General features: G+C 51.1%; 1 protein-coding gene across 1 annotated transcript; it reads right to left on the bottom strand.

The window, feature by feature from the left end:
• Positions 1-492: 492 nt before the first annotated feature.
• Positions 493-14729, bottom strand: ORAI1 (ORAI calcium release-activated calcium modulator 1). Its single transcript, XM_059894355.1, has 2 exons — positions 14170-14729; positions 493-1503 (listed from the first exon to the last, which is right to left on the bottom strand). The coding sequence occupies exons 1-2, from the start codon at positions 14470-14472 to the stop codon at positions 895-897; spliced, it is 912 nt and encodes a 303-aa protein (XP_059750338.1). The 5' UTR covers positions 14473-14729; the 3' UTR covers positions 493-894.
• Between the last annotated feature and the right edge of the window lie 5601 nt (positions 14730-20330).

Consider the following 20330-nt stretch of genomic DNA (forward strand, 5'->3'; position numbering starts at 1 on the left):
GGGTAACAATGAAGTGCTGTCTAGTGTTCAGAGCACAGGAAGGCTGTGATGTGCCTTACGGAGAAAATACGTGTGTTATGTAAGTTTCAGTCACAAATGAGTGATAGTGCTGTTGTGATAGCGATAGCATATAAGTTCAATGTTATATATAACATATATTAAGGCGTCTTTAAAAAGAAACACACAAAAAACAAGGCTGTGTTTTGATTGGTTGACAAAAATGTTGTGACCAGAGGCTTGCAGGAATATAACCCCATATTTCTCTTAGGAGAAATACTCACTAATTCAGTGTTCTGTGACTATAGAACAGAACCACTGCGAATAAGAATTGACTGTATATATATTTCAGTTACTCTTCATGGAACTTTTGGGGGTAGGTTTGAAATTTCCCAAAATGTTGAAAAAATTTTTTTTGTTTAGAGGCTCACCTATTGGGGCACCAGGAGAAATACCAGGCAGTCCAGACCCAACAAATACAGACACAAGAGGAGGTGTCCCTTATGAGTATATTTCTGTGTTCGCACATGCACACACACGCACACAATCGACACTGAACGGGGAGGGGGGTCAAGACGGAAAGGACAGGAGGCATCCAGGTGGCACTGGCACAGGGGAGGAGGAGGGACAAAGGGAGCGTTTGTCCCCTCTCTGGCTCCCACCGGTGGCTTCCGAACAGGAGGTGAACCTGGAGCTGGAAGAACAGGAAGTGCTTATTCTCTTAGAGGAAAGTTTCAAAGTGCAGTAATTTCTCTTTAAAAAAGGCCTCTTCCCTCCACTCTCTGCCCCCTGACAAAAGCCCAGCCCCCTACACAGGCTGTCCTTGAGGCTGGGCCAGGACAAGGTCGTGGGGAAGGGCGTAAGGCCAAAGCTCCGAAGTGCCCAGCCCAGGAGGGCTTAGGCATAGTGGCTGCCGGGGGTCAGGGGGTGGTCCCCTCTGTGGTCCAGCTGGTCCTGCAGGCGGGCAAACTCAGCCAGCTCATTGAGCTCCTGGAACTGTCGGTCCGTCTTATGGCTGACCAGTGAGCGGTAGAAGTGGACGGCAAAGACGATGAAGATGAGGCCGAAGGGGACCATGATGGTGGTGGAGGCGATGGCGGCGGCCTGGCCTGGGGTGATGCCGCCGGTGCTGCCGCTGACGTTGGCGGCCGCGCCGCTGGCCGGGGGCTTGCTGGTGGGCCGCGCCTGACCCGGCTGTTTCTTGAGAGGCAAGAACTTGACCCAGCAGAGCAGCACGACCTCAGCCAGGAACAGCAGCGTGCCGATGACAGTGGAGAAGGCCCAGGCCAGCTCGATGTGGCGGTGCATGCGCTCGTGGGGAGACTCTTTGACCGAGTTGAGGTTGTGCACGTTGCTCACCGCCTCGATATTGGGCAGGATGCAGGTGCTGATCATGAGCGCAAACAGGTGCACGGCCACCAGCACCGTGGTGCAGGCGCTGAAGGCGATAAGCAGCCCCGGAGGGTAGTCGTGGTCAGCGTCCAGCTGCACCTCCACCATCGCCACCTGGGGTTGGGGGGGAGGAAGAGGTGGGCTAAGTGACAGGATAGTCATGGCTCAGAAGCTCTCCTCCCATCAAGCTCTGGGACCCTGGGTAAGTCACTTGGCCTCTCTGAGCCTCAGTGTCCGTATCTGTATAATGGGGATTATAAGACCCACCCACTTAGGGTTGAGAAGTGGCAGAAAGTACTGGTAGAGAGCGCAGGCTTGGAGCCCGGGCTGCCTGGATTTGAATCCCAGTTCTGCCACTCACGAGCTATGTGTCCTTGGGAAAGTCACTGAACCTCTCTGTGCCTCAACTCTCCTATTTGTAAAGTAGGGATATCGTATCAGTTCATAGGATTATTTTAACAATTAAATGAGAGCTCCTGGTAGATGACAAACACCTCCCAAATAGTAATCATCACAAATGGTTAAAATGGTAAGTTTTATGTAAATTTCACTATGACAAAAAAAGTTTACATGAATGAAAAAAGGCTCCCTCCCTGTTGGCACCACACTCCCAATTCCCAAGCAGAGGTTTCTTTTTGAAAATTCTATTTTTAAAAATAAATTTATTTTATTTATTTTTGGCTGTGTTGGGTCTTCGTTGCTGCACACAGGCTTTCTCTAGTTGCAGCGAGCAGGGGCTACTCTTCATTGTGGTGCATGGGCTTCTCATTGCGGTGGCTTCTCTTGTTGCCGAGCACAGGCTCTAGGCACGTGGGCTTCAGTAGTTGCAGCACGCGGGCTCAGTAGCTGTGGTGCATGGGCTTAGTTGCTCCACAGCATGTGGGATCTTCCTGGACCAGGGCTCGAACCCGTGTCCCCTGCATTGGCAGGCGGATTCTTAACCACTGCGCCACCACGGAAGTCCCAAGCAGAGGTTTCCTTACGCCCTGCTCTGGGGACAAGGAGAGGGGTGGGGTGAAGGGATGAAGGCCCTCCCAGGTCATGCCCAGGCCCTTTCTGAGAACACAGTGCACCAACCAAGAAGGAATTAAGAGAGGCTTCCCAGAAGAGATGGGCTCTGGCTGGGTGCTGCGGTGCAGTCGGCAAGCCCCAGGGCTGATGCACTAGCTGCTCCCCAGTTCCTGGAGACCTGTGGATCCGGGGTCACCAGGGGCATGCTCCAGGCCGGCCACCCACCTCCTCTCACCTGGGCCTTGCAAATCACCCCCATGTGAAGAAGCCAGCTCATCAGATATGGGCCGGGAGAAGCGGGCAGTGGGCACACTGCCAGGGTCTGCCTGCCGAGGCTGGAGGGAGTGGGGAAGCAAGTGCCAATGGCAACAGCATTAAGGAGAATGACCCTTCATAAAGGGTTCGCTGTGTGTGCCAGGCTCAGAAGGGGGAGGCCTGATGCTGAAATGTACCCACGAGCCCCACACCTGCCCCGACCCCTCCTTACTCCTGGGGAGCGGGTGGGCTCCTTCCTTCCCAGCTTTCTTGTTTGTAATGCCTGGCCCTGTTTGCCTTCATTTCTTGTACCTCCACAGCCTTCCTAGGCCTGGAAAGGCAGTGTAGGGCAGTGGTTAGGAGCATGGGCTCTGGTGCCAGGCTGCCTGCTTTGAGCCCTGACTGCTCTGCCCTTTATTAGTCTGTGAGGCTCTGGCAAGTTCCTTCAAATTTCTGGGCCTAAGTTTCCTTATCTGTAAAAAAACAGAATATTGTGGGACTTCCCTGGGGGTCCAGTGGGTAAGACTCCGCACTCCCAATGCAGGGGGCCCAGGTTTGATCCCTGGTCAGGGAACTAGATCCCGCATGCCGCAACTAAGACCCGGAGCAGCCAAAATTAATCAATTAATTAATTAATAATTAAAAAATAGAAAATTGGGGGAATTCCCTGGCAGTCCAGTGGTTAGGACAAGGTGCTTTCACTGCCGAGGCCCAGGTTCAATCCCTAGTCGGGGAACTAAGATCCCACAAGTTGCGCGGTGTGGCCAAAAAAAAAAAAAAAAGACTGGTACATAACTCAGAGAGTTGTGAGGACTGAGTTAATCCCACATCAAATACTTAGTGCCTAGCACAGAGTAAACCCTCAAAAAAAGAGGCTTTACTATTATTATTGTTATTCAGTTTGAAAACCTCACCCTCAATCCCAGTGTCTTGATATGAAACCCTCTGGGTTTCTATCCTCCTGTCCGGCCTGAGAACACCAAAGCCAAATTGGCAGCCCTGGGTTTTGGCTCCAGAAACACCCCTGCTTCCCTGGGTGACCTTGGTCAAGACCTTCCCTGTTGTCTCTGAAAAAGGAGGGTATGTGGCAAAATTAAGGTCACCGTCTAGAGCTGATTTGGGGTTGGACACTCTGAGAATTTGGTGAAAATATTGGATACTCCTTAAGACAGCCAGGTATATACAGTCATATGACTTTGCAGACAATTTCAACAGGAGTCACAGACTTTTGTCTTAGAATTCCCACAACTGATGATTGTATAAACTTTTCATCCCAGGAGATTGTAAAATGTTTCAAGCCCATATAAATCTGGGGCAGTGCCATGAGGATTCTGACCATTTTTAGGATCACTCACTGGTGGCCTAAGGCCAATGCTGAGATCGCTTAGCACATGCGGGTGAGGGACGCAGGCCACCAGGGCACGGCAGGTTAAGGGCTGCACCCCGGGCTCCCTGGTCTCTGTCCTCAGGCCTGACCACACTGGAAAAGGGGGGCACCTCCGGCAGGGCGTACCTCCTGCCACATCCCCACCCCCAGCACTTCCTCTTCCTGTTTTGGCCTGCTGCCCCGGAACCTGAAACCGGAGAAGGGACCAGCAGGAGAGTCTGTTGCTTGGCTGCCTCAGGTCCACTGGCTACCGATTCACTCACCTGAAATGTCCGGACCCATTAGGCGCATCAGGCCCTGAGCTGGGTGCTGGGGGTCTATACGGTGGCAGGGGGAACGACACACACATATACAGGTAACCAATCTGTTCCCTTAAGCCTGGTATCTCTACCTCTACAGAGCCATTAAGAGTGAACTGGCTCCTCCACTTACAAAGCTGGTGACCTCTCTATGCCACAGGTTCTACATCTATAAAATAGGGGCTGTTATGAGGATTCAACAGATTAATGAATACAAAGCCCTTAGCACGAGACCTGGCGCATATATATATATATATATATATATATATATATGCTTAATAAAGTGTCAATGATTACTAGCAACACTATTATTACTTTTTTACAAATGAGGAAACTGAGGCTCTGTGCAAAGGGGTAATAGCATTTTCCTCACACCTGCTACTACAGACTGAATGTCTGTAAACTCTCTAAATTCATATTTTAAATCCTAACCCCCAAGGTGATGGTGTGAGGAGGTAGGGCCTTTGGGGGTGACTGTGTCATGGGGGTGGTGCCCTAGTGCCCTTATAGGAGAGTCACCCCCAGCAGAGACCCCCTCACCACTCCTGCCAGGTGAGGACAGTAGTCAGTGTCTATGAATCAGGAAGCCAGCCCCTCACCAGACACTGAATCTGCTGGCACCTTGACCTTGGACTTCTAGTCTCCAGAACTGTGAGAAATAAACATCTGTTGTTTATAAGCCACCCAGTCTGTGGTATTCTGTTATAGCAGCCCAGACAGACTAAGACAATCACTGAGGGGATTAAATGAGGTCTTGACATGGGTTTTAACAAAGGGCCAGCCCCCAGAAGGTACTCAAATCTTAGTTAAAAAGAAAAACGCAGGGCTTAAAGTGGAAGACAAACAGCCCCTGCACGCCCTCAGCTGAGGCTGGTGAGAGCTGACCCCGTGTGCCCGTGTTCTGCTCCCTGGGGAGGGTGAGGGGCTCAGACCCCCACTCTGCGCCTGGCCTGCTCCAGCTCCAAACCCTGGGTACAAGGAGAATGTGTGCCCCACGGCACAGCTGGCGAGATGGCCACCTTGGCAGGACAGAGACCACCTTGCCGGACCCCCAGGCTCCAGAGCCGTACACACGGCTGTTGGGACACACCTGGCCTGGGGACACCAGAATTTCCCCCGAGGTCTTGGGCTGGTGGGGAGCCTGGGCAGCTCAGCCTGTGACGCTGGGCCTTCTGAGGAGAAGGAAGGGGCCTTGCCGTGCTCCGGAAGAAACCCCATCATCCTCGCCGGACTCTACCGTTCCTGGAACTTGGAGCACGCTGGCGGGCTGTGTGCGCCGTTCCCACATTGGGGACCAAGCTCAGTGTCCTGGGGCTGCGCAAACGAATGGCTGGCACAAATGACGGCTCCTCATGAAAACTCTTCACAGAAATAAAAACTACTGCTTTTTTCAGAATGTGTCCCACTTAGGAAACCTCCCCAAGGGCAGGGAGGGTAAAGCCAGGGGGGGGCCTCTCGGAATCTGGCAGGCGACTCCCAGGGCCCCAGCTGAGTCCCAGAGAGATCAGATCAGATTGCAAGCAGCTTCGCAAGGTAAATATAGCCAGAGTGCTGGGCCGTTAACCTAAAATAAACAGCTCCCAGCCAGCCACGGGCCTGCTTAAACCTGGCCATGTGGGTCCTAAAGGGTGAGGAAGGGCGGAGGGATGGACAGCCCCACCTCACTCTGGTCCGCGGACCTCTGACACCACCACCCCACCACGGGGACACCAAACCTCAAGCACGAGCCAAGAAGAGGCTCCTGAGAAGGGTAGGGCCTCTCTGGCCTTGCTGGGTGTCTGCCCACCACGCCCAGATGCCAACCACTCTTCTCACTCCCGTTGGGCTCCATGGAGACCCCTGCCACCTGGCGCCGAGGCCAGGCCCTTCCGAGGCAGCCTTCCCATGCCTGGCCTGACCCGGGCGCCCAACAGCTGGAAGACACAACTCTCCTTTCCCAAGCCTGGGCTTCTCCTGTTCACTGGCGCCGCCAAGCCACGGTCACCCTGGGTCACCCAGCACTGCCTGAGCCTGCGGGCCCCCCCTCCGATGCAAACTATCTATTAAGAGAGGATTGAGGGCTCATCCAGTAATTTGCAAACTCTTTTGACCACCACAGACCAGTATTCCAAAGGTTTCCATAAATAGACACATACCCATTTATAACAGAAACAAGTTTCCCCAAACAATAATTATCCTTAAAGCATGCTAATCCAGGCTCCTCTCACAACACGTGATGCATGCTGCTGCTTTCTATTTCATTCCACTCTTATTTCAAAAAAAAAAAAAAAAAAAACAAAAACACACGCACGAAAAACCTGCTGGTTGCGACTCACTCAATGTCACAAGCCACTAACAGGTTGAACCTGCAGGTTGCGGGGAGGGGGTAGAGAACAGGCCTAGCCTTTCTCTTCATCTGGCTAATTTTGACGTCCTCAGGTTTTTACCTTCCAAGTCACCCCTGTTCCATGACCTCCCAGGTGAGGACGGGGCCATTCATTCGTTCACGTACATTTTTTTTTTTTTGGCTGCGCTGCGCAGCTTAAGGGATCTTAGTTCCTCAACCAGGGATTGAACCTGTGCCCTCAGGAGTGAAAGTGCGGAGTCCTAACCACTGGACCGCCAGAGAATTCCCCTCACGGACAACTTTCATTGAGAACTTACTATGTGCCTTAAGGATCTTGTGGCTCCGCTGGAGAGAAAGCAGGAAGACAGCAGAATACCTGCCCCAGCGAGGATGACAGGTACTAAACGTTTAGGCAAGTATTTTCAGACGGTGATAAGTGTCCCTCCACCAACGCTCCTCCACCACTGCACTTGCCAAACACGTTCTGAAGATGTAATGACACGTCTGGTTTCCTCCACTCTACTTCCCTGTTTCTCCAGCTTCCAGCACTGGGCCTTGTCCCTCTAGGGGCCTCAGTAAATGAATATTAAAGGCAAGACTTGACCTTCGGGTATTTCAGCCCAGGGTTTCTAAAGTGTCCAAAGACAATCCTATGTAATCCATTGGAAACCCTAACAACTCTCATGACATTCCTTTTTCAGCTCATCCTTTCAACTTTTCAATGTTGTATTTTTATGTACTTTTTTTGTTGTTGTTTTGATTTGTCTTAATGTACTTTTTTTTTTTTTTTTCTATCTGGCCGCACAGCTTGTGGGATCTTAGTTCCCCAACCAAGGATTGAACCCGTGCCCCTGCAGTGGAAGTGTGGAGTCTTAACCACTGGACGGCCAGGGAAGTCCCCTATGTACCTTTTAATACTCATGTTTTATAGCACACATATCATTCATTACCATACATATATGTATACATATACACATAGTGTGCATACCTATGTATACATATACACATAGTGTGCATACATATGTATACAAATACTGAGCCTAGTGTTGACAATATTTTGAGCGGGGTGTGCACTCAAAAAGTTTGGAGACCACTTAAATCAGGGGTCGCCAAACTGGCCTTCAGTGTACTTCTTTGCAAATAAAGTTTTACTGGCACACAGCCATGCCTACTCATTTATCTAAGGTCTGTGGCTGCTTTCGAGCTAAAATAGCAGAATTGAGTACAGGTTTCCCCCTATAATGCACCTCTGAAACCTTTTGTAAGGGGAAATGGACTAAAGGGATGGAGCAATTACCTTAGGAGACATCTTGCTAACAGACGCACAAATAAACCGAGATTAAAGCACAGATGCTCACAGACACAGCTCAAAGCTCTGGCGGCTTGATGCAGAGATGCTGAGTGCGGTTCCCGGGAAAGGAGTTTGGCGGTGCCAGTCTCACCCCTCGGGGTGCCTGCTGCCTCTGTAACGGCTCACTGCAAACCAAATGCTGCATGCTATTTTCACTTTTTACCTTTTTTTGGTAAAAGTAAAAATTCTCTTTGGGTTTCTTCAGGTTAGTGAAAACAGGTACTAACGTAGGTCTTTCGTAAAAGCGAGGTGGCGTAAAGCGAACTTTCGAAAAGTAGGGGACACCCGTAAGTTACCACTGAGACTGTGTGGCCCGCAAAGCTGAAAATATTTACTTTATAGAAAAAGTTGGTCCGTTCCTGGGTTAGACCAATGCTCCCAAAGAGGGCTGTCAAACCACAGTCCCAGAAGATTCTCCTCTGAAGAGTTTGTGGTTCCATCCGTTTTCTTTTTGTTTTTTTTGGCCACACCGCACAGCTTTCGGGATCTCAGTTCCCCGACCAGGGACTGAACCCATGCCGTTGGCAGTGAAAGCCCTGAATCCTAACCACTGGACCGCCAGGGAATTCCCGTGGTTCTATCAGCTTAAGGCATCCCTTCTGGGGAGCATATTAAAGGCCTCCCAGAAGAAGTTCCACCAGGGAGAAACTTGCTCTTGTTTAAACTTTCTCAGTTTCATTTCTCCAGGGAATCGCCTTCCCAACATTAATTACCACAGTGCCACCTTGGGAAGCCCTAGAGCTCTTCTTCATCAGCCCTGGACCCAGCAGAAATCAGCAGAGCTCAACACAGACCCTGGCTGAAAATTCCAGACACGTGCCACAGGCACTTGTGAAGTTTTCCAAAAGGCTTCTCAGCTAGGCAGGGAGTGCCTTCCCCTTGGAGCATTCAGCAAAATTCCATTTGTACACGGCCCAGAGTGCAGAACTGCACATCTGGAAGACTTCAAAGGCCCAGTTTTCAACTAACAACAAGGGAAATGGTGAGAGGGTGGTTGAGTAGAAAAGACTCCAAGTCAGACGGACTGGGGCTTGAACTCTACTAGCTGGGTGATCAGAACCTCTGTAAGCCTCTGCGGAGGCGACAGTACATATGTTTAAGAGCTGTTCTGAGGCTTAAGTAAGAATGAAAGAAAAGGGTCCAGGCTCTTGCCTGGTGTTCAGTAAATAGTAACATCTTCAACTTTATTCAAGAATGCATCATGGAACTTCTCTGCTCCAAAACCTTCCATGGCTCCCCATTGCCGATACCAGAGTTCAAACGTCTCAAACAGCAAGTCAAGGCCCTGCACCATCTAGTCTGGCTAGATTCATCTTCCTCTACTATCCCCAACACACCCTCAACTCCAGCCACACCACACTTTCTGCCTTTTCCTGGAGACCCTATAATTCCTCGCCTTAGTAACTTTGCTCCTAATACTTCCTCTGATAGAGGGTTCTTCCCCAAGTCCTAACTCTACCACCCTCAAGGCTTAGCTGGAATCACATTCTTCTAAATCAGTTAACCCTTATAAAAGAAGCCCTGGGAATTCCCTGGCGGTCCAGTGGTTAAGGTTCAGTGCTTTCACTGTCGTGGGCCCGGATTCAATTCCTGGTGGGGGAACTAGGATCCCACATGCCGCAGCATGGCCAAAAAAAAAAGCATTCCCAACATCATGGGAACAAGGGTGAGAGAGTTTCCATCATACCGGGACCAGGTACATTCTAAGTGTTTTGCAAATACAAATGAATCCTCACAACAAGCCTATGAGGTTGGTATTACTATTACCCCCACTTTACAGAAGAGGAAGCTGAGGCCCAGAGACATTAAGCAACTTCCCCAGGATCTCACAGTTATAAGTGGTAGAGCCGGGATTTGAACCCAAGTTGTGTGGCTCTAGAGTCCCTGTTCTTACTCTGCTCTACAATACGCGAGCCTCCCAGCTCTGTCCTCCCACCACTCTCTCTGGTGCTTCCTCTCCCGTAGCAGTGGGGCCACACCATGGTCACAGGGCCCCGCAGCTTACCAGCCAGGTAACCTCAGACAAGTCATTCACTGGGGAACCACACCTACCCTCACTCCCCAGGCTGTGAAGATCACAAGAGATAGTACAAGGAGCATACTTAGTACAACGTCTAGCCTATTCCAAGAGCCCAATCAACAATGGCAATGATTACCATGAGTAACGAGCACCAGGACTTCCCTGGTGGGGCAGTGGTTAAGAATCTGCCTGCCAATGCAGGGGACAGGGGTTTGAGCCCTGGTCCGGGAAGATTCCACATGCTGCAAAACAACTAAGCCCGTGCGCCACAACTACTGAGCCTGCACTCTAGAGCCCAAGAGCCACAACTACTGAGTTAGCCCACAAGCGGCAACTACTGAAGCCTGCGTGCCTAGAGCCCGTGCTCCTCAACAACAGAAGCCACCGCAATGAGAAGCCCGCGCACCACAATGAAGAGTAGCCCCTGCTTGCTGCAACTAGAGAAAAGCCCGCGCGCAGCAACGAAGACCCAATGCAACCAAAAATAAAAAGATAAAATAAAATAAAGAATCTGCCTTCCAAAGCAGGGGACGCAGGTTCGATCCTTGGTTGGGGAACTAAGATCCCACATGCCGTGGGGCAACTAAGCCCGCACACCGAAACTACTGAGCACGCGGGCCACAACTAGAGAGAAGCCCACGTGCCGCAGTGGAGGATCCCACAAACCACAACTAAGACCCGATGCAGCAAAAATAAAATAAATAAATAAATACTAAAAAAAAAAAAAAAAAAAAGTAATGAGCACCATAGGAGTAATTTGTTGCTCATCTCCATGCCCCCTGAACTCGGAACATGTCACAGAGGCTCAATAATGTCTTATGATTTGAGCCCTTCCTTCCAACTCATTTTCAGAGAAATTCCAAGCAGCTTCTGAACCCACTCTGGAACCTGGGAACAAAAGGGTGCTGGCAGGTGGAGAACTTGAGGAGGCAGATAATCCAAAAATAATTGATCCCAGGTCACAGAAAGCATTTTGTTTACCCTTCCCAATTATCTACTGCTTAGGCTAACGTTACAGGCTGCCCGCCCCAGCACACCACGATGGCTGCGTGTGCTCACCACGGCCCCAAGGGGACAGGGTCAGGCCGAGGCTGGCTGCCTCTTGCTGAGAGGTAAACTGAGGCACAGATGGCCTGAGTTATGGCACCCTCGGCTCAAGGAGCACTTGCAGGCTGCTTATCATGTGCTACATCCAGGGCCCCTGGTTAAGTCTGGATGCTGAGCCCAGACAAGGCCTGCTGTTTCTGGAAATGCCATCAGGAATGGGAATCTTGTCTGCAGACTAGAGAGGGTCCAGCTAAGGTGTCCGTCATCAGATCCTGATAATTCCTCAATCCTTCGTGGGCCCAGTGGGACCTTGTAATGGCTCCGCATGCAAGTCCATGGGAGAGCAGGATATGTGCCTCCTTTGCACACATGAGAAAACTGGCCCCAAAGAGTAAAGCCGCTGTCTGAGGTCCCATGGCCTATCTCCCCAGCGCATCAGGGCACCTGGCCAGGCCCTTCCACCCATGAAAGGGGAGTCTCTCCATCCCCTCCAGGCTCTTGGGAGACCCTCCCTGAATCTCACCTTGTGCGCAGGTGAGTCTGGCATCCTCACCAACTCTCCCACCCTTGGAAATCAAAGGTCACGTCATGTCACTTCTTCTGGTTTTCCAGGTCTCTGGGAAGGAAGCCCTCTGGGGGCAGGAAGTTGGTTGTGCTGACTCACAGGCCACGGGAAAGTAGTCCAGGAAACCTGCTCACTCTAGCTTCCACGGCGCTTGGCTGCGTGGCGCCCCTTCCTCTCCAGGTATCCTTCACGAGGCTGGGTGTCTTTGGTGGGAGCGGGGTGCGGGCAGACCCGCCCTGCTGAGCACCCGCTCTCCACCCCAACGCCATCTCTCCCATTCATTTCCAGATTCATGGCAAAGGCAGTCACTCTCCTGTAACTGCTTCCGCAGAACGGAGGCTGTCATGGGGTTTAGCCTTCCCTGCTGGCAGAATTTTGGGGATTTCATCAGTGGCGCCAGGAAGCCTTCTCCACCCCGACTGGGTAAAATAAAGGTCCCCAAGAAACAGCCTAGGTTGAGTCAAGGCCCACCAAGTGCCGCTGGCCGCCCCTGCTGCCTGACTTCCCCACACTGTTTATAGCAAGAGGAAGAGGGAGGTGACATCTGATTAGAAGGCCCGGCTTCTAAGAGACGATTCAAGAAGGCAGGAAAGCTTCACCCATCAGCTCCTTACTTCTCCTGGAGTGGGAAGGGGCCTGGGCAGCTGTGAATTTATGACCCCAAGAAAAAGAGGAATAGGCATATCACCATCTGAAACCCAGAGAGCTGCTGTGAAGAGCCGACACCCCCTGGTGTCACTCCCTTCCCCCTAACTGTAACATTTTATTTTGCTTAAGAGAAGTTTTTCTGCTCTATTTCTCGTTCCCTACAAGGCCTGCTCCTAACAGGTCCCTGGCAGGACATGGCTCAAAGCTCCATACACCACAAATGGCACAAGTGTCCAAGAGAGTTCTGGACGTCAGCCGTCCTGGGTTCAAATCCCGCTCCAGCAGGTGAGCTGTGTGGCCTCGGGAAAGTCCCATGACAAAACTACCTCAAAGGGTGGTCGAGGACTTAGTGCATAAGTTAGGGAACCTACACAGTGCCAAGCACCTAGTGGGTGCTTGGTAAGTGTCAGCTATTCCTAGGATTTGGGGCTGACAGAACAGCATCCCTTCATATAGACCTAAATTGAAAGCTAGAGTGACACTTCTTACAAACACATACATTCTCTCCTCCCCTCTCAAAGGCTTCCTCGATTAAATTCTTAGCTGATAGAACAGCATCCCTTCATATAGATCTAAATTAAAAGCTAGAGTGACACTTCTTACAAACGCACATTCTCTCCTCCCCTCTCAAAGTCTTCCTCGATTAAATTCTTAAAGTCAGAGAAACTTGAGTAGCAGCCTTCATTCACCAATTCAGAAACCGAGGCCCACATAGGGATTATTAGTCTGAGGCCGCACAGGCAGCAAGTGGCAGAGCCGGGAGAGCTCTTCCCCAACCTCAATCACCTGGCCTTTCCACCGTGGCCCCAGGGTGCTCTGGGACTGCTAAGGGCTTCTAAAAAGCTCTTGCTCCCGTGCATCGCCCACTAGTTTGCGGAGCACAAGGAGAGTGACAGACACGCTCCTTTCCCAAGAAAACACGAAGGGTGCAGCCACTCCCTCCCTCAAGGCCAGGAGCTTACCTCACTCACTGGTGAGGCAAGAGTGCTCTGGGCTAAAAACCTTGGGGGAGGGGGAGCAGACCCCATTCAGGCAGGCTGAGGTCACTGAAAGGTGATAATCAGGACTTGTTCTGTAGCTCCCTGCCCTGGGGAGACTCCAAGATCCCCAGCATGAAGGCATCCTCGGGGCCACTTCTCAGCCCAACTTGCAGCCTCACCTACCCCACTCCCCAGAGGCTGGTTCTCACTCCGACCCAGCCCGAATGGGGAGCAGAAACTAAGCCCACCGGCTACATCAAGAAAGAGCCCATTCAACGGGAACATGTCCCACGCTCCTCCCCCACACCCAGTGACTCAGTGGCAAGTTTCTGGAGAAGAAACTGAGGTGGGGAGCGGTTGTCAAACCCCCAGGCTGAGGCCTCGGAAAATGCCATAGGAGACAGGGTGTCGGGAAATCCCCTCTACTAGGTAATAAAAGAACCTGGCCCCAAGTGTGGGGGAAGTAGGGAGACGGCTCAGGGGTCCTTGACCTCCCAACCTCCTGATACCTGCTTCCAAAGAGATCAGACCACGTTGTCTTTCCTTTCCCCCTGAACATATGTGGGAATGTCTTCTTACAGATCTACGTCGAGGATCCTGTTGTTTCTCCCTCCTTGCTGCATCAAGCTTGCCCATCTGAAGGTATCTGAGCCCCCCAACCCTGGACATGTGTATGATACACAGTCTCCCACATCGGGTGTCACTTGTCGCCCACCTCTCATGTCCAGCACCTCTGGACCCCTCCAGCGTCCACGACAGCTTTCTCCCAGCTCTTCCCTTCACCCCCAGCCCGCCTGGCCCGCCCAGCCAGCTCCCCTGTGGGCCCCGTCAGGGCTGCGGGCGACAGTGGCCAGACCTGAAAGGGGGCAGGGCAGGGTGGCCCGAGCTCACCATGGCGAAGCCGGAGAGCAGAGCCGAGGTCCGGCTGGAGGCTTTGAGCTTGGCGCGGCTCAAGTAGAGTTTGCGCCAGGACAGCGCCTGCATCGAGTGCTCGTTTAGGCTCATCACCTCCGAGTAACTCTGGCCGATCCAGTCCGGGTAGGTCACGGCGGGCGGCGGGGGCGACGGCGACCCCGGGGGCTCCCCGTCCCCGCTGCGGCGGCGGCTCCGGCGGCTGCCGCTGGTGGTGTTGCCGCAGCTGAGGGGAAGCTCGGGGCTGTTGCTGCTCGGGGGCGGGGCGGGCTCCGGATGCATGGAGCACGCTGAAAAGGCGCGGGCCGGCCCAGGCGCCTGCGAAGGCAGCGGCCCCCACCTCCCCGCACCTCCGCCTCCGCCTCCGCCTGAGGCAGCCGCCGCCTGGCCCCCTGCGCGGGTCCGGCCTGACCCGGCCGGCCGCCGAGGACGAGGAGGTCGAGGAAGCTACTACAGCACAAGCTCACAGGCCCGCCACGCCACTTGCAAAAGCCCGGGGCTGCAGAGACGAGAGCCTGCGCGCGAGCCAGCGTCCCGGATCCCCGGGCCCTGGACCCCCGGCGCGCGCCACGATTGGCCGCCGCCGCGGGCTGATTTGCATGCGCCCCGCCCACGAGGAGGTGGGCGTGGCCTGCGCGAGTCAGGTGACTCGTCCCATCGGGCGGTACCGCCCACAGTCCCTGGCCCCGGGCTGTCAGCGCCCGCGCCTCTTCCTGGAAGTGCCCCAGCACCCGGGCCTCACCGCTCTCCTGCTGCCGGCGCCTCCCATCTCCGCAGCTGCCCCAATGGCCCTTCTCCCAGAGCTCGAACTCCTGGGTGGCGCCTCCTGAAGCCCGTTTCCCCCTTGGAACAAGGTGACTCAAGGTCTGAAGAAAAAAAGAGCAGACTGTGATCTGGAGTTCATTCATTCTCTATTTATTGAGCACCTGCTGGGTGCCAACACTGTTCTGGGCACTGAGGGTAGTCTGGTGAACAAAATGGACAAAATCCCCTGCCTTCGTGGAGCTTACATTCTAGTGGCGGAGACACGCAAACACCGAGGAGTAAACTATAATAGTTTAGAAGGTGATACATGTATAGAAAAAAATAAAGCAGGGAAAGGGGGCACTGGTAGTGCGGGGGCTGCAATTTTAATTGAAAATGCTCTGGACAAGGCGTTTTGTTGTTGTTGTTTTAGGGCAGGGGTTTTTTTGGTCTGTTTTGTCCAACTCTTTCACTTACAGTTCACTATCTTCTGAAACAAGCCGAGGTGCAGGATCATAAACCCATTCAGTAAGTTTGCTGCGCACCTATCAAACGCTAGGCTGAGGGATTCCAAGAAAATGGTAACTTTCATGGAATCTTATATTTTAGTGAAGAGAACAGGCAAACAACAAACAAAATAAGTTCACATCTTTCTGACTTGGTCACTTTTGAGCTGAGACCCGAACCAGCAATACAAATAAGCAGGGACCTGCTTTCCAGGGGCGGAAGGGAACAGCAGATGCAAAGACGCTGAAGCAACAATATCTGCCCGTTGGATCATTAGGAGGCCAGCTAAGCTGCAGAATAGTGGAGGGCAGAGGGGAAGTGGGGGTAGAGTAGTGAGCTAAGAAATGTTCCCTAGGGTATCGACTCCAGGAGGGCAGGGACCTTCACTGTCGGTTTGACAGCTCTACCCCCAGCATCTAGAGTATTGCTTGGCACACTGCTCAGTAAATATCTGTTGAATGAATAAGTGTGGGAGAGAAAGGAATGAGTGAAACTCATAATTAGCCCAGAGTCAAGTCACAAGCATGAGGCATTCCAGGTCAGCTATGTGAAATTTAACTCTTGTCACCACTAGAGGGCGCCCCTCCACTCACCCACATTATGGGATAAAACTGAAGGGCCCCTCCTCCCAAAAGTCTCTGGGATTCTCCCAGAGACCTTTCTGTTTTTATGAGACCGGGAAACTTGGAATTTTAAATCTCACCCCATTGGGCTTGTTTCTTTGGTGGCCTTTGTACTTGTTACCTCTTTCACTTACCATCTGTGTCTCAGCTCAAATATCACCTCCAAAGAGAGACCTTCCTTCTCTGTTTAAAGTTGCCCCCATTTCATGTTCTGTCACCTCGCCCTGTTTTATTTCCCTTATAGTTCGATCACTACAGTATCTGAAATCACTTAATTTATGTACTGACCTGTTTGTCTGTATTCCCCTCGCCCCGCCCCCGCCCCGGCTCCCCCAGGAGATGAGTGTCTGAGAGCAAAGTTCCCCTCTGTTTAAATTACTTCCTTATCACCCAGGGCCTCTCACAGGATATGGCACACCGGAGATTCCCAATAGGAACAGGTTCAGTGAAAAAGATAATGAAATGTCCTTGGTTCTAAGAGCCCCCCAGCTCAGAACTGGGTACACACAACGTTTTGAGGGCCCATGGGGCCTGAGGGAGGCTAGCAGGTCTGGAAGGGAAGAGCCTGGAAGCTGGGGGGAAAGATTTGCTGATTAAGGAGGAACAAAAGAGGTGGGAGTGGCAGTTCAGCAGGGGGCTTTGGGGTGGGGATGGGGCCAGGTTTCCTTTCTCCAGATCCTACATCATGCCCCTCCCACTCTCCTAATTCTGTGCGGTTTGAGTCCTACCACGTGCACAGAGCAAAAGAAAAGAAAAACAAAAATACTATCAAGACTTGGGTTGGTGGCTTGGGAGAGGGGTGAGCATCTGAGTAATTCCTGTTTCCTGCTCTAGGGTCCTAGAGCCCTGAAGGGCCAGTGGTTAATAACTTTTCCCCACTATTGTTAGAGCTAGTTGGGGCCATGAGATACACCCACCCCATTCCAAGCCTCTACTTAACAGAAACTGAGGCCCCAGAGAGAAAGCACCTTCCCAAAGAACACCAAACAAGCCAGTGGAGAATGAGCCTGGGAACCCCAGAGGCCCACCCGGGCAGTGCCTCCAAGCACCATGTATGGCTCCCCCTAGTGGCTAGAGGGTGTGTGCTCTTAGCCTTTTGGGGTTTGTATTTGAAAAAGCCAAATAGAATTTTTCAATCAACTCTGTGTATGAGGGTATAGAGAGCCAGCTGAAGGGACTGCTGCAAACTGCTTCACCACTGTGGCCAGTGGGCACAGCCTGGGGCTGACCAAAGACGGCAGGAGCTGCCTTGGGTGGTAGCAAGCTCCCCATCACATGGGGTAAAAAAAATACTTAGCACTTAAGTAGTACTTACGAGTGACAGGCACTATTCCAAGTTCTTTATTAGTAAATACTTTATATACTTATTATAAAGAAATATATAATATAAAATATATTAATAAAATAGAATAATTGATACATTTATTAAATACATTGTTATGTTAATACATCTATATTATCTTGTATTAAGTATGTTAAATTATTTTGTTGTTTATTATTATTTTATTGTATTGAATATATTATATTGAACTCGAGAATTCCTTACAACAACCTGTCGTATTAATATCACCATTTTTAAAAAATTGAAGTGTAGTCGATTTACAATATCGTGTTATCTTCAGGTGTATATCACCATTTTGCAGATGAGAAAAATGCACAGAGAGCCAGTAAGTAGTAGTACAGGACATTAAACCCAGTTGGTGGGTCTCCAGAGTCTGGGGCTTAACTACCAACAAAGTCACCCCTACCCCTGCATCAGAATCTCCAGAGCTATTTTTTTAAATGCAAGTTACTAAAACCCACCCAAACAGTTCAGTTTTAGCAAGTTTTTTGGGTAAAGTTTGAGAACCACCAAACTAGATGAGCTTTAGTTTTTAAGTACTTTTAGTCTTCTGCAGTGGTTAAGGTTGGCTGTTCCCTTGGCCACTCAGTTGCAGTGTGACCTTGGGCAAACTACTTAACCTCTCTGAGCAACCAATACCCTTAGCAAAAATAAAGATATTACAAATACCTATTCATGGACCCTGAGTCTGGACACCCAGTCACCTTCCCAAGGCAGATTTTTAGGAGGGGTAAATCTGATGCCCAGCTAAAGAGGAAATACCTTGCCCGTTCTTGCCCAAAATGGCCTCAAAGAGTTCCCCACTTTCAGTTTGAAAAGAGAGCATTCTGTCAGAGCCCATCATGGTTGCTTGCCTCTATTTCCTTCCCCCATCTCTGCCTTACCCTCTGATTGCTCTAGGTTTGAAACCCCTAAATTAATAATAATAAAAGAGCCATCGTCTCTTTTTTTTAAAATTTTTATTTATTTATTTATTTATTTATTTATTTATTTATTTATTTATATTTTTGGCTGTGTTGGGTCTTTGTTTCTGTGCGAGGGCTTTCTCTAGTTGCGGCGAGTGGGGCTACTCTTCACTGCGGTGCGCGGGCCTCTCACTACCGCGGCCTCTCTTGTTGCGGAGCACAGGCTCCAGACGCGCAGGCTCAGTAGTTGTGGCTCACGGGCCCAGTTGCTCCGCGGCATGCGGGATCTTCCCAGACCAGGGCTCGAACCCCTGTCCCCTGCATTGGCAGGCGGACTCTCAACCACTGCGCCACCAGGGAAGCCCTTTATTTTTTTTTATAAATTTTTATTTATTTATTTTTGGCTGTGTTGGGTCTTCGTTTCTGTGCGAGGGCTTTCTCTAGTTGCGGCGAGCGGGGGCTACTCTTCACTGCGGTGCGCAGGCCTCTCACTACCGCGGCCTCTCTTGTTGCGGAGCACAGGCTCCAGACGCGCAGGCTCAGTAGTTGTGGCTCACGGGCCCAGTTGCTCCGCGGCATGTGGGATCTTCCCAGCCCAGGGCTCGAACCCGTGTCCCCTGCATTGGCAGGCAGATTCTCAATCACTGCGCCACCAGGGAAGCCCCATCGTCTCTTATTTATGTATATTTATTTATTATTTTTGGCTGTGTTGGGTCTTCGTTGCTGCGCGCGGGCTTTCTCTAGTTGCGGCGAGCGGGGGCTACTCTTCACTGCGGTGCACGGGCTTCTCACTGTGGTGGCTTCTCTTGTTGTGGAGCACGGGGGCTTCAGTAGATGTGGCGTGTGGGCTCAGAAGTTGTGGCTCGCAGCCTCTAGAGCGCAGGCTCAGTAGTTGTGGCACACGGGCTTAGTTGCTCTGCGGCATGTGGGATCTTCCTGGACCAGGGCTCGAACCCCTGTCCCCTGCATTGGCAGGCGGATTCTTAACCACTGCGCCACCAGGAAGTCCAGAGGCATCATTTCTTAAGCTCATGCCTTTATAGACCAGTGCTTGTATACCTCTGGTGATGGGAAGTGCCCTCCTTCTGTACCAGTTATTTCTAACAGTTCAAAAGTTCTCCTTCTGTGGAGCTGGTATAGGCCTCCCTGTGACTCCTTCTATGTGTCACACAGAATGTGTGAAATCCCTCTGCTGCCCAGCCCTGGTGCCACCTCCACAGGACATCTGGAAGGCAGCATTAGTGAGTGATCCAAGGGCTTTCAGAGTCAAAGAATTGGGTGATGGAAGCAGGGGACTGGTTACAAGATTCAGAATTAGGGTTTGTGTTGATTTCAAAATGATTCTCTGTGTCTGAAGCTCAGAGACCATGTCCAGGGGAACCCCTGCCCTGCCTCCCTGCTCCCCAGGCCCTGGGTTTTTAGGGTTCACTCTTCTCCCTGGTCAGAAGCCATTGCTCGAACTGTGTGTCTGTGCTCATGCCTTTTATGGTTAGTGCTTTTTCTGTCCTGGCTAAGTAATCTTTGCCAACCCCAAGGTCAGGGAGATATTCACCTATGTTTTAAAATTTTAAAACGTAGATTTTTAAAAAGCTTTAGAAGGACCTCCCTGGTGGTCCAGCAGTTCAGACTCTGCGCTCCCAGTGCAGGGGGCCCGGGATCAATCCCTAGTCAGGGAACTAGATCCCGCACGCCCTAGATCCCACATGCATGCATGCCGCAACTAAGACCCTGCACAGCCAAATAAATAAATAATTAATTTTAAAAAAAGTTTTAAAAAGTAAAAAGCTTTAGAGTTTTCGCTTGTATGTTTATGTCTACGATCCATCTCAAACTGATTTTTGAGTGGAGTAAAGTTTCCCCATTGAAATGCATGGATCATTCTGTCAAAAATCAAGTGACAATACTTGAGGGTCTGTTTCTGGATTCTCTATTCTATTCCATTGCTCTATTTGCTAATATGCCAATATATACTTTCTTGATTACTCTAGCTTTAAAATGTGTTGAAGTCAAGTAGGTTAA

This window comes from Balaenoptera ricei, chromosome 14 (assembly GCF_028023285.1).
Source record: "Balaenoptera ricei isolate mBalRic1 chromosome 14, mBalRic1.hap2, whole genome shotgun sequence".
NCBI lineage: Eukaryota > Metazoa > Chordata > Mammalia > Artiodactyla > Balaenopteridae > Balaenoptera > Balaenoptera ricei.

Coding starts and splice junctions, on each gene's coding strand:
- ORAI1 (XM_059894355.1), bottom strand. CDS start 14,472: ATGCATCCGGAGCCCGCCCCGCCCCCGAGCAGCAACAGCCCCGAGCTT. Junction 1,504..14,169: donor TGCTCTCCGGCTTCGCCATG/GTGAGCTCGGGC, acceptor CCCCAACCCCAG/GTGGCGATGGTGGAGGTGCA.